General features: G+C 41.4%; 1 protein-coding gene across 1 annotated transcript; it reads right to left on the reverse strand.

Moving 5' to 3' along the window:
• Positions 1–996: 996 nt before the first annotated feature.
• ern2 (endoplasmic reticulum to nucleus signaling 2) lies at positions 997–12527 on the reverse strand. The gene is made up of 24 exons (XM_063475924.1): positions 12218–12527; positions 11206–11323; positions 11081–11114; positions 10463–10535; positions 10305–10377; positions 10083–10205; positions 9895–9996; positions 9629–9688; positions 9292–9508; positions 8675–8753; positions 8365–8515; positions 7257–7408; positions 6961–7149; positions 5534–5687; positions 5244–5363; positions 4991–5081; positions 4088–4277; positions 3899–3995; positions 3567–3766; positions 3295–3442; positions 2911–3038; positions 2548–2671; positions 2347–2414; positions 997–2245 (listed from the first exon to the last, which is right to left on the reverse strand). Exons 1-24 carry the CDS (start codon positions 12305–12307, stop codon positions 2063–2065), a joined length of 2964 nt encoding a protein of 987 aa, XP_063331994.1. The 5' UTR covers positions 12308–12527; the 3' UTR covers positions 997–2062.
• Positions 12528–14705: the final 2178 nt, after the last annotated feature.

The raw sequence follows: 14705 nt of genomic DNA on the forward strand, positions 1-14705 counted from the left end.
CTGTGCTGTATACAGTTTAATGCTGCAAGTGCTCCTGTTAGGATTTAATAACTTAGATTTGAACAAATTTATTTTGGTTCAAAGTGAAGACAAAAATGGGTGTACCTGGCATAAAACCAAAGCATCAGTTTATTTCACTCATTCACTCATCTTCCTACATCTTTTTTCCATACACCTTGCCTGGGACGGGGGTCTACAGGCAGCTTGTGGTATACTTTGGCATCATTCTGGTTTGCTGTTGATTCGGGGCACCACGTGCTCGCTGACACCTCAACAGTGGGGGGTGGGGGTCAATGTGTATGCAAGTGTCTTTATGTCTCTCTGTGTGTCATTAGTGGGTGGGTGAGAGTGAATGAGCGAATGGTCGGTGTGTGTGCGCGCGCGTGTGTTCTGGTGTGGTTGTTGGCCCATTCCCTGGTCCCTTGGTGGCTTGGACCTCCCTCTTATCGGGAGGCAAGGCTGCCGGGTGGTTCTTGGGCACCAGTTCTTGACTCGTACCAGGCTAGCCAGCCTCTACCAGGGTCAACTGCCCGTTGCTTCGGGTCTGCTGGGACTCTCACCCTTTGGCCGTGAGCACCCAATCTGGGGCCTCCCCTCTTCTCCTGCTGGGATGGGCGTGCGAGATGTGTGGCCTCAAGTCTTCTACCAGAAACCAGAAATAAACTTCCAAGTTTTCACAGCTTTACCCACATATGAAGTGTGTCAGTGATGCCTGACTGTGATATTCACTGTACTCTCTTTAGTGGGCAACATGCCTGGGTGGAGCTGTATAACTACCTTCACTTATGCAGGTACGGCACTGTCTCCAGAACAGTTAGAGAAAGCACAGCACGAACATTAGTGTGTAGCCTTGTGTAACTGTGTACCTCAGTATCTGCAGTGTGTGCTTTACCTACAGCTGCAACAACGTTTGTACACCCAGTTATAAACCTCTACACTGACAACATGAAGACGAGATCTGCTGCAGTTCTTCAGCACACTCTTTAATAATTTCAGAGTAATTATGCATCAGTCTACATGATTCTGTCAACCTGTAAAACTATCCCCACTGTCAGAGAGGCTATTTTCAGTAGTTAATATAACTTATCATAATTTTACTTCATTTCGTTTCAGTTCAATAAAAGCGGCCATCACTGTGTTTTCACCTTTGATTTTAACTTGTGCTACACAATGTACTTGCTCAAGGGCAGGTTATTTTCTACACAAATAAACACAGCACCTTCTGACCAGTCAATTCTCTTTAAAAAAAAATATACTTTATCATTGCTGAAAGATCATTGATGCACAGGTAACATGAGTGTCTACAGTTTTTAAACAATCACCTACAACCTTTGGCTTTTCCTTCCAATCAGGAGAAGCCAAAGGTTTTGCTCTCAGATAGCTATAGAGATTTGCAAATAATTTACTTAAAATTCTGTTGGGGTTTTTTTTTTGCTGTAACAAAGCAAAAATACACTTACACACCATATAAGCAACACTGTCACTGTGATCAAATTTACTTTCATGATGGGCCAGTAAATAACAAGCCTTATTAACAGGCTTATTACTTAAGATTACCTTCCTGGCCTTGGCTGCTGTATTTAGCCTGTATTAACTTATATTTCTTATCCATTTGTTTACAGTTATAGTTTGTTCCTTTGGTCAGAAATGTGCTGGATCAGACCTGTCCGTGTTTGGATATCTGGTATCATTAACATGCTCACAGCTCTTGTTGGAAAAAACCGAGGCTGGCTCACAGAGTTAATAACCACTGTTGTTTTTTTAGGTTTAGTGAAGCCCAAAAAGAAAAAGAAAAAAAAAAAAGTAATTTGACTGAGATCTAGTTTAAAAACATATCCTATTATTAATACAAATATATACATTCTTTAAGTAGGGAAGAAATAAAAAATACAATAAAATTAATCTATAAAACAACCCCAAGTTCTATAAAAATATTTTCAGAGCAGCTGTAACTTCCCCTGAAGAACAGCACGGGCTTTACAAAAGCAATAACAGGGTACAGTCAGGGATTTCTTTTACTTGGCCCTGCACATGAAATGTAGAGTGCATAGCCATGTGAAAGCTATTTGGCATTGGGGGGTAGGTAGTAAGGGTGAAACAGTCTTTCATGGGCACAGATTTGCAGCGCAGCGTGTGTGTGCATCAGTAACCGTGGAAACCGTGATGTGAAGTACCCGACGAAGCCTTCGGGCAGCTCACCAAGAGTCTCCTGCACCTCTGGTGGGAGCTCGTGGTAGTGATGCTTCTATAACGTAAATGCAAAAAACAAAACAAAAAAAGTCAAAAACGTAAAAAGTGGGTTGAAGATAATTCTGCATGAATCTAATGATTGTAATGCTGGCTGACCTTATTCCTCATGGCTCTCAGCAGGTCTCTCACTGAGTTTCCTTTATAGGTCCTGAACCGCCTCAAGTCTGGGGCGCCCGTGGAGGAGGAGGGGGAGGGAAGAGGGAAGAGAAAAAAAAAAAAAAGCATTACAGGTTTATTGTCCTGCACAGATGTTAAGCATGCATGTAGAGCTAAAAGGGTGAGTCTGTGTGTGCGAACCTGTCTGCAGAGGCACAGAGATGTGCATCCTCCAGTTGGTTCGGACGACTAATCTTCCTGCAGTTTCTAATCTGACTACAATTGGACTGTCTGCAGGCTCCTTCTCTATGCGGTCACTCACATCCTTTATACAAACATAGACATAAAAAAATAAATAAATAACACTGCTCACAGAATCTGCAAACACAAAGCAAACAAAAGGAAATTCACCACTACATCTTTTCATAGCCCATCTCTAAATCTCAATATCAATAAAGTAGAAGGTTTAAAGTAGAAATAATAAAAGTAATCATTTTATTATTAGAGTTCAATGTCTACATGCACCTATAAACGAGTGTCCACAGAGCAACTGAGGCAACACACCTGGAAAAATAGCAGCTGCTTCTCGGGGCTCCAGAAGAACGGATGTTTGAGCACGCAGGCGGTGGAGGGGCGTGACTCCACCTCAGCACTGATCATCTGCTCTATCAGATCCTGTGCTATGACATCATCTGATAAGACCAGCAAATATAAATGTTTTCCGGTTAGTAACATGTGATGTGATCTGAGCACGGTTTACAAAAGGGGCCCTATCAAAGCATCAATTTCACGCAGGTAACTGGAAAAACTGCAGCCAAAAGCATCTTTGAACTGATGCACCGGTTCAAATTCTGGTGGCTAAACAGTGCTCATGTATGAAAGCATGGATGGTTTTCCACATCATAGGACCTACTAAGGAGAGAGGCACGAGTGAAAGACCACACTCACCATGTAAATCCTCCATAAAGTGTGAGAGCGAATACTCTCCTGACAGGATGTTGACCTGTCTTCTCAGTGCATCGCCAAAGGGGTGCTGCCCCCTGCTGATTACGTAGTAAAACACACAGCCTGCTGAAAACACGTCCACAGCTGCTGTCTGGAAAGATGAGACGAGAAACACCTTTACCAACAGGCCAATGAAGTATTTCTCACTCTAAAGACCAACCTGGCTTATTATTGAGAAGAGTTTAGCAGTTTTTATAAAGATGTTTGCAACCTACCGGTTTATTTTCAGGGTTGTCTCGCAGCACTTCAGGAGCTATCCACCCTTCAGTTCCTGGTATTCCAGAACGCAAAGAGAAGCTGCTCCGACCGTCGGGAATTTTTTTACAGAGCCCAAAATCCGAGATGAGAGCTCGGACCCGACCCAGTGCGCTCGGCCCAGAAAGCAGGATGTTTCTAGGCTTCAAGTCACGATGGACTAGACGGATAAAGGATGGAAGAAATGTAAGTTTTAAAGAATAGGTAATTATTAATAGTGTATGTAATTATACGTGTGTGTGTGTGTGTGTGTGTGTGTGTGTGTGTGTGTGCGCGCGCATGTGTCTCAGACCTATATTGAGTGAGTGGAGATGTGAGAGGCCACACATGGTCTGTTCCAGCAGAGTTATAGGACTCAGCTCAGGAAAGGAGGACGGATCTTCCACATACTGCAGTGAATACAGACAAAACAAATGTTTTAGAGATAATTCAATTAACAGTCAAAGCAGAGATCTCAGTGACAGTCCACTGTAGCGCCAACCTGTTGCAGAGTTGCGGCGCACAACTCGATGGCGATGTAGGTGAAGAGGTGGTCTCGCTCTGTGCAGAAGTATCGGATGACGTTGGGGTGCGTGTCGGACTCTCGGAGGAGCTGCACCTCTCGCTCTGCCACCTCGAAACACTCTGGCAGAATTCGCTTCACGGCAACGAGGCGGTCGTCAAATTTACCCCTAAAATCCCCATAACATAATTATGTGCATGTGTGTTGTTCAAAAAGATAAAGTTTGTGTCAGGATTTCGATGTTTTGCCGTTATAGAGAGTAGGAGTAAGAAATACTGACAGCTGTGTGCTCTGTATTTTGGTACTTGTCATATTTTCAAAGACATGAGTCAAGTTTTTCAACCTGTGGTCACCTTAGCTTTGAATGAGTTCCTATTCACATCCAGTCACACCGCTAGCTATAGTATAGACCTTAGTAAACTCAAAAAACACAATCAGATAAACATCCATTAGAATCCATTTCTTCCCACTCTTGTTTTTAACTCTTTACCCGTTCACAGCCTACCAGGAGTAACCCTTGAAACCTTTGTTTCCTGATTGGAGCGTTTCTGTATCGATGCATCAGAGGTTAGTGAGGATGGTCTCTGCCTAAGCAGCTACCCTCAGAAAAATAAAGTAAGCAAACTATCCTAATGGTCATCAAACCATGTCTTTATTGACATACACTGAAGTGTCAAAACTCATCATTTTGGGTACAGAGGAGGTGTCGTCCTCATCCTTATTAAGGATAATGATTAATATCGTTAATAATCATGAGGAAAACATACAGAGGATTAGTGCTATTTGTGATGGGCACTGAAAACAGCGTGCTACTTTTTATATGCTTAAGAAGAATTCTTGACAAAAATATGATACAGTGTTCTGCTTACAAACATATCGTACCTGAAGACAAAAGTTCCTGCAGAGCCGTGTCCGAGCACCTCGGAGGGACTGAAGGAGATTTTACCCACGTGCACCTCCTCACTGTTTCCTTCTGAGAAATAGAAAAAATAAAAATAAAGAAAGGAAAACTAAATGAAGCTCATCTTTAAGGTGAAGGAACAACAGTGATTTTTCCCCCCAATAATGCTTTCTGTTGAGTTTTTTATATCCAAAAGCATTTTGAGGCAAGTTTGCCAAGTATGCTGTGTTTCACCTGCTGTAGGTTTGTGTCCATTCTTGCCATTTTTATCTCCATGTGATGTGTTGCTGATGCTGCTGCTGCTGCTGCAACTGTGAGGACTAGGTGGAGGTTCTGTAGATGCAGGCAACGGGTCTAGGTATAGATATGCAGTATGAAGACTCTTGCAGGTATTAAAACTTATACTGAGCCCAGGTTAATCTGGGCCTCAATAATGACAAGTTTTATTAATTCTTCATTTCTTATCACCATCACTGCACTCACAAGCACAGAGCGATAGAGAACTTGGTTTTTAAGTTACACACCGCTTGAGATGTTTGCATCAGTAGAAGGAGGCGGGTCTGAAGAAACCAAGGTTTGTGCCTGCGTATTTGTCTGCATGTTGGTCTGCATGCGCTGGAGACGAGACTCAAAGGCTTCCTCCAGCTGTCTTTGAGCTTTCAACTGCTGAGCTGCACGCTGGAGAGACACATATCGATATACAACACATCAAACAAGAAGGTTGAGTTCAAAAGGTCAGTACTGAAAATATTAGATTAGTAAACTGTCCACACACTCAAAAACATGGCAACTGCGATTCAGTCTCAGTAGTGTGGAAACTCCACATAAGGAAAATCCACAATTAAAAGAAGCTTAAAAACAAAAACAAGACAAATAAATGTGCAATTTATCTGCAGTTTGTTCCATAATCGCTGTTTCAAACTATGATTTATTAGATTAAGTGGGGAATATACTTTTTTTTTTTTTTTTAAATCAATCACATACACTCAGTAGCCTATTAAACTCTGCAAAAACAATACTTAGGAAATGCATATTCATGCAGGAAGGTGCTACAGAAGCTGTGAGGATAAGCTTTGCTGTAAATATGATGTGTCTATCACGCAGTGGCATTGAGCAAATAACCTGCTGCAATAACTGAATGTCCTGTTCATGATATGTGGCGTGACTTGATAACAGCCTGAGGCTTAGTTACTGTATCTGGCTGAAACCCATCCAGAAAACATATTTGTTTCTATTCCAAGTGCTGCTGAGGGGAGCTTCATCAGCCCAAAAAATAAGACGCAGACACAAAAGAGGCTGCATTTTAAAAAGCATTACAACCCTCGGTTTTTCAAACAGAGTGGAAACGCTCTTCATCTCTCGCTTGTACTGTCACCATTCATTACCAAGCCTGCATGAGTAAACAACAGCTGAAGATGAAACAATGATCTCTGTTCTCTAAGGGTCAATGAATGACATGCTGGAATAGGAACACAGCTTTCTAACTTAAGTAGAGGCACAAGGTGGGTGGAGGAAAACTGGGAGCAGCAGGAATTTTCCATCACACTGTTTTGGATTTAATGACGATCACAGGTCAAAAGGTAAATGACTGTTTGTGACATTTCACTTACAGGGGCATCCCACCTGCCACCATTAAATCAGAGCACCTTTGTCGGACACCCAGACAAAACCATAAATTCTCGCCTTTGTAGTTTGCTTTTCTTTCTAAAACATGTAATGAGTTTATTAATGAGCTATGCAGCAGCAGTTTACTCCCATTTCTCATGTTCATACTAAGATATGCTCATAAGCTTATATATGGGTGATACTGCATATTATTGATTAGAAAGGAGTGTTATTGATCACCTCATTTAATTCTTTAAAAAAAAGGAAACAAGAGTTTTTGTTAAAGCTTCTGAAAAAAAAAAAAAGAAAAAAAAAAAAAAGAAGCATAAAACGAGCAGAAACTCACGATGGGATATGTGAACATGAAGGCGAGCCATCCTCCCAGCAGCAGAGTCACGACAGCCAGAGTCAGACGGTCCTGAGTCACATAGAGAGGCAGCACGGTGGCTGACCTCTGACCCTGTCCTGATGTCTTCCCATCAGCCCCTCCTTGGTTAGCCTTAGCGTCACTATGTCTGCCAGCTAATGTTTGAAACTGAGATACACAAGAAAGAAAAAGAGAAAAAAAACAAGAATTAGATGATGAGGATACTTTTTGTTTGGTTTTTTTTACATTTTTCTTGTGAAACAGCTGTGACTCACATAGCGCTGATGGTAGTGGGAGGCAGGGGACAACGGGGAGGCAGGGGAGGCAGAAGATCGAGGGGGGATGACCGCCTCACCAGAATGCTGCAGGGTGGTGGGAAAATCTCTCAGCATGGTCGTGTGGGCTACTGGGGGGAGCTCATGGTGACCTGAAGCAGCAAAACACACAGATCAAATACATTTACATCTGCACAAGTTTTGTTTTTTTGTTTTTTTGGGGGGGGGTTGGTGTGATCCATAAATCAAAGACTTTGCTCCTACACCACAACTCTTACCATGAAAAATAAAGAAAAAGGACATTAAGTCTCAGTGGAATCTTAATGCTCTGCTGCTTATGGGAATATCATTTTTAAATACTTAAATAGATAATTATTTAATGTAGCAAGAGCATATATGCACTAACTTATAAAATGATACACTAAATAAATATCTCCATTTTGACATGGGTGTGTATTTGTTTACATTTGTACTGAATTAGTTATTTTCCTCATTAATCATTCCTTACTGACAGTATTGTTTTCGGCTAGATTAATTAGGTCTCCAGCGATCTAACAAGTGGGGGCAGCCATTACATTTGTGAGCCAAACAATATGCATAAGACTGACCCCATTGCACTCTTTGGATAGCAGCCCACTCATTTGCATATTGAAGCAGTATGCAAATTATTTGAGTAAAGGACAGGTGAATTAGCAGAAAGGTAAATAAATACAGAAGCAAATTAACACACAAATTCATGTTACGTTCTGTGAATCGATTAACGCTTCATTTTATTACTATTATTATTTTAATTGATTTAAACTTCATTTATGTCAACACTGTGAGGTTAGCCTGCAGCTCACAACTCGTTTTTCTTCACTGCGATTTTCTCTGCTCAGAGGTGTAATTGTTATGTTCAGGTCAGCATTTTTTTATTTTTTTATTTAAAAAAAACAAAACAAAACAAACAAACAAAAAAACAAAACACAGAAATACAAACCAGCAGCCATTTGTCTAGTTCTGGACAATAACTTCATTAATACAAATGTTGTCATTTGTATTGGTTAGTGTCTGAAGAACTTATTTATTTTTAATAAAGAAAGCTGTCTGTGTGTTTGAACACGTTTACCTATAAGCAGCCAGTGGTTTTTCTGGCTGTTTATGCTCCCCGGAGGATAGCGCACATCGGTGGATGGTGTGATCTCACACTCCCCTCTCTCGCTGACCGTCACCTCAGCCGTCAGTGGACCGTCGATCCGTGCAAGGGTCAGTCCCCGAGGCTGCCGTGGCAACAAAGAGCACAGATGAGTCAGGAGTGGACTTTCCCCATTATCACCTCAATCGTCAGCTGACACTGTTTAGCGTTTACAGACGATGATATTAGAGGAAAGTGGGTGCTGATGTTTGGATATTAAAACTGATTATATATTTGAACTCACCACTAATGAGACTCCGTGGTGGACAAGAGAAGTCGAAGCATAGAGGTGGGAGTCCAGCTTTCCCACATAGAGAGTGGGCCTTAAGGAAATAAAAGCTGAGTTATTTTAATTCAGTCATTGTCCAAATATTTATGAACCTAACTGTGCATCAAATCAGAGTCATGACTGTGTATCATTTTAAAACATCATACGCTCTTTCCCCATGTTTCCTGTCTGTCTCTATCCAATAAAGATGAAATGAAGACTTGAAAATAAGGGTCTCCTCTGGTTTCAGGAGTTAAGATAGACCAGGAACCGGTTTCACAGCTTTTTAGGAGACTTTCGTTGCATCTTTTTTTCCCCTTAGCTCGTCTTTTTGCCTGTAGCAACTGGGTTTTAATACGTGATAATATAACTGGTGGTATTCTGGAGAGAAACACTCAGCAGATCTTGGTATCTGTGCTGCATGTTAACTCCAGTTATGAGGAGTCCCTGTCATCTGTCATCATCTGCATTTGAAGCACATGCTTTGTATTTTCTCCGAGTCCTGGTTAGATCATCATGAATAACAATCAATAAGGAACTCAGAGACTGAACAAAACAATCCTCTATTCTTCAGTGAACACAATTCTTCTTACACAAGCTGAGTCTGTGCAGTGGCTTGCTCCTTCACAAACTGATAGCTCCACTTCAAAGTGGAGTGTGCATCTGCCTGGTTGCCAGCAGACGAGAATGTGAGAAAACGCAGTGTTTCCATTGCAAGGGACAGGTGGGGGGCGTGTCTCAGCGAGTCTCCAGAGTACAGGTAGACGCCGATCACTGGCGACCCATAGTTCTGACTCCAAAGGACGTCACCTGGAAAACAAGAACAACAAAACAGGACTTACAACCCTCAATATGACTGTTAAGGAACACATCAATCATATGAGATGTTAAAATATTCACAAAGGGATAAAACCACACACCTCCCCCTACCTGACTCTCTGTCAACTGTCACAACAAGACCATCACCACTGGAAACAAGATGGGCCATTTCTATAAGGAAACCAGAGGCAACAGGTTAGCGTTGGAAGTGTCTGAGACCATTTTACCCAGTTGTTTACATGTAAAAAATAAACTAGAGTCTGTATCAAAATACACAATAATGGATAATCATGAGTTACATTTGTACAATGTCACAATAATCTTGGCAAAACAACTGTATTCACACTCAGCAACTGATTGTGCGTGCAGGGACGTACTGTAGTCTTGCTTCTCGTCGTAAGGCGGAGCAGAGTAATCGTTGTACGTGGCGTTCCATCGCAGCTCTTGTGTCTTCGTATCAAACATGGTAACAACATATTCTGGGAAAAACAAACAGTGACGCCCATCAACATCAACCTTCAACCCTCAGCCACGTGAGCGGGTGTAGCCACCTGTGCAGACGTACCTGTGCGTCCAATGTAGAGCAGGGGACTGTTGGGACAGATGGAGTCGGAGGTGGAGGTTGTTAAACTGGTTTGCTTTTCACCGGTTTCAGGATCCACCACAAACCACACATCCTGCTTTTTACCTGCGAAGATTATTAACAAACAGCAGCGATGTAAGTCAGCATCTCCTTTTATGACAGTCTGTTTCACACATGGTGATAAAAAAAATGTGTTAATCTGACCTGTATAGAGTATCCCATCAGAGCTCCTGCAGGGAGCTGCCTGCACCAGCTCAGGGATGGTAAAAGGCAGTTTCTGCAGATTTATCAATACAATAAATCAAACAAGTTCTTTTTTTTAATATAAGAAATATAACACAAACAAGCACAGCCCTCCTTACCATCAAACCTTCCTTGTGCTTTCCACCGAGTACATACAAACTGCCATCATTGGGGTCTGGGAGGAAACCTGGTCTAAATGAAATGTGCACAAAATTAGAAATGAATCACTATCAAAAAAAGAGAACATCTATACAATCTATACAACAACTAATAACACAATTTCCTTATAGAAATGGGCAATATGGAATCACTAGTTAACCTAACCCCCCTAATTGCATGTCTTTGGACTGTGGGAGGAACCCACGCAGACACGGGGAGAACATGCAAACTCCACACAGAAAAGGCACCATCACACCACCGTGCTGCCCTATCAATATATGATTCAAACTTAATTATATCAGCTTTGTCTTAAACTAAGGTTTGGAGTTTGTTATTAACACAGGATTTTCTGGTGTGATCCATGCTTTGCTTAAAGGCAATCACAAGACTTGATGAAGAATTTCCACAGTTATGCAAACTGTTTATGCATTTAGATGATAAGGGTTGTGGCTCACTCTTCCTGAGATAAGTCTAAAAGCACAACACAGCAAGGCAGTATCGCTTTAAGGAAAGTTGAGTTTTTATTTCTGAGTAGTGGTACTCAGGGCCCCATGTCTGTGTGTCTCTATGTTACTTACTCTGTGAGGTAGACAGGAACTTGAATAATGGGGTCTGAAAGAATTAGAAGAGCAACTTAATGATGTATGTTTTTAAAATAATTAAATACAACAGAGTAAACAGTACTGACTCTTTGTGTACATACCTTCTCTTAAGGTCCACTTGATGTCTCCTGTCTGTTTGGAGACAGCATGCAGACTACCGTCCAGAGTGGAGACAAACAGGAGGGACTCTGGAAGGGTGACTGATCTGACCCCGCCAACCTGAAGGGTCGCCAGAAGAAATTAGATAGATGAGCACACAAACACACAAACACACACACACACACACACACACACACATAGAAACAGACTGAAACTTTAGAACAGCTGTCTGACATTGAGGTCAGTCGTGTCATGTGTCGAAGATTTCAGCATAGCTTGTGTGTGTGTGTGAGAGAGAGAGAGAGAGAGAGAGAGAGAGAGAGAGAGAGAGAGAGAGAGAGAGAGAGAGAGAGAGAGAGAGAGAGAGAGAGAGAGAGAGACAGTGGGTGTGTCAGGTCCACCACTGGGGGGTGGGGGGTTGATTGTAATGGCCTGCAGTGAGTTTCTACTCTAATAAGTGCACTGTGTTCCTCATTTAGCAGGATATCCTTATTTGCCCTGCCATCCAAAACTCGACACCATATGCCGAGGGGTGTGTATGTTAACCTAAGTGTATTTGTATTACTCACGATGTGGGCAGATACAGTTGTTTAACAAAAGTGGAGACTTGACTACCTTTAAGTTTAGTTTATGTTAAGATTAAAGTTAAATCACTTTAAGTCGAGATAAGTTCCCCTCGACTGTGTCTGAGAGTCCACCTCTCCCATATTTATACATTAGCAGGAGAGTAAACCTGAAGCAGAGGTACAAGTGAAGCAGGCAAACTAAACTGACTCTCTCTCTCCCCCCTCTCTCTCACACACACACACACACACAGTATTAACTTTCTTCTGACGAGTGAGCTAGCTAGCTAAAGACGTTAAACGTCCCATCATATCACCGCAACTTTGCTGGAGCCTGAAATAGACACACATGCCATTTGGGAGTTCCGTTAGGCATAAATAGAAACACAAAAACAGTGTTCACAACAACAGAAGCAGAAAGCGCCACACAACTCAAAGTTACAAAGTTTACCTGAACCAGCTTGCCTTCCAACGACAGCAGGAGAAGAGACAGGAGCAGGCGCCCCACAGCCCCCATGACCCCTAAAACACTTTGTTTCATGGCTCTTAATAAACGAACAACTGACGGTACTCAACTAAAAACAGAGGTCGAAGTCTCTTTCCATTTCCAGCGCCTGCCAGCCACTGTTCGTAAGTTAACCCCGGGCGTTTAACATCGCTAAATCCATGCGGACAGCCACTAAAAACGAACATTCAAAGCTCGAAGTGCCGCTTTAAACCCACAACAAACGCAGCGTAACATCTCCTGTCACTACTCCATATTTCCGTGATGGGACGGATTCGGTGACGTCAGCAACGAACTGTCAAGCGGGCAGGTGGGCGGGCCCTTTTCACAGACCTACCCCAGCTGAATGACAGGAAGCTACACCAATGAGAGGAGATATTTGGAGCAGAAGGGGAGGAACTGTGGAAATGGCTGGAACACGTGGAAAAAGACAACAGGGCAGGTGTAAACGCAACAAGAGGGGGTCTTTGTGCAGTCGAAAGTAGTGGAGGCATTATTTTTTTTGTTCTCTCTCAGCACCCCGCCCCCCAAAAAAAGCCTATACACACCTATCAGTGGTGGAAAGTGCGTTTAGTTAGGTAATATAACGAATTATAACGAACTATACTTGCACTTCACTTTAATACAGGGAAGGAAATACTGTGTTATTTTTTAGTTTTAAAAAAAGTATCTGACCTCGGTGGGAATGAATGGGACTGCTGCAGGGATTATGTTATCTGTGGAAATATTATACTTATGTTTATATTTCTCTCTTTTTCTTTATTTCACTTTTTTCTTTTTCTTTTCTTTTTTGTCTCACAACCTTAAGTGTACGGGCTAATTATCCCGAATGTGCAGATCATCTGTAACCCTTTTCCTCTCTTTTTGTTTATATGTATAAAGGAAAAACTCTTAATAAAAATACATTAAAAAACAAAAAAACATCTCATTTCAGTTTGGCTTTGAATCATACATTACCATGAAATCATCTTTAGTCTCATTACTGGAAAATGGGAAAGAGATGCAGTGATTTTTTTGAAACATCCAAAAATAGATGGAAATACAGTATATAAGGCAATTGTTATAATTCTGTGTAGCCTGTAGGTCAATATTTGGTATTCTTCAAAACAGCCAGAACTCTCTTAGGCAGCTTTCTTTTAATTTCTTTAAGTGATCTTCAGGAATAGTTCTCTAGGCTTCTTGAAGGACATTCAAAACTCTTCTTTGGGTGTTGGCTACCTTCTGACCTCTGGTAAGATGATCCCACACTGCTTCAGTAATGTTGTGGTCCGGGCTCCAGGGAGGTCAGTCAATGACTGACAGTGTTCCACTGTGTTTTTTTAATCAGGTATGCTTTACTGCAGTGTCACGTGTGTTCGTGATCACTGTCACGCTGATCAGATCCTTTCCAGTTGGTATTAATCCTTGTAATGTCCTCGGGATTCCCATACTCTTGTTGTCCATACACCTGGACAACACAAGGGACAACACAAGGGTTAAATGGTGGAGCAAAATCAGACTGTATTTTTCTGTGTTCTGTGTTTTCAGTCCAGTTCTTGTGTAATTTAGTATATCTCAGCCTTTCTATCTATTTCATGAAGAATGGCTTCTTGTCGGCCACCCCTGTTGAGGCTTCACTGAACAGTAGAGAGATCAACTGAAGGGATTTCTCTGGTCCTGTGTCAGGACTTTACTGTTTTTGTTTTTTTTATTTCTTACATACACGACTTTCAGATATGGTTTATCTGCTCTTTATAGTTTTTCTTCTTTTGAATTCAACTTTCACAAACTTTAAGGGGGGAAATGGTATCACCTTGTTGATACAAAAGTTCTATTTTATGCCTATCAAAAATAGAACTTTGGAATTTTTATACAATCAATGAAGAAAATAGGAAAAATTTTATTTTTTGCTACACATTGTATGTGTTTTTGGTAGTAACAATGTGCCTAGAGTTACAATTTAAAACGGATTCTTTGCAAAGTTGTCTATTTTGTGTAGACACAAGACAGGTTCATCGCTTGAGTTAGGTGAATTCTTTATGCTCAAATGATTCACAGATCAGTGTGAAGTGGCTTGTGTCGAGACTTTTGTGCAGTATGGATGGACTAATGTGTTCTATTTTATTCAATCTTCTGCCTCTATAGTATACTTAAAGGTAAACAGACCAGGGATTTATTACTCCACTTTCATGAAGCACTCACATACAGATTTAAAAATAAATGGCTTTAATGGATCTTTTAAAAATGAGTGGTAGTTCCTCCTAGTTTGCAAAGCACTTATTCCTCAACCTGAGATCTGAAGACTTGACAAAATGCTTCCAGAACCAAAGCAGACAGAGGATTTATAGATGTTTTCTCAAGCTTCGTAGCACTTCCAGTGATAATTAATCAGAGATTAAATGAAATTTTGAATTGAGAAAGTTTAAACACAGATTACCTACAGAGGATCACACAG

This window comes from Pelmatolapia mariae, linkage group LG6 (assembly GCF_036321145.2).
Source record: "Pelmatolapia mariae isolate MD_Pm_ZW linkage group LG6, Pm_UMD_F_2, whole genome shotgun sequence".
Classification (NCBI taxonomy): domain Eukaryota; kingdom Metazoa; phylum Chordata; class Actinopteri; order Cichliformes; family Cichlidae; genus Pelmatolapia; species Pelmatolapia mariae.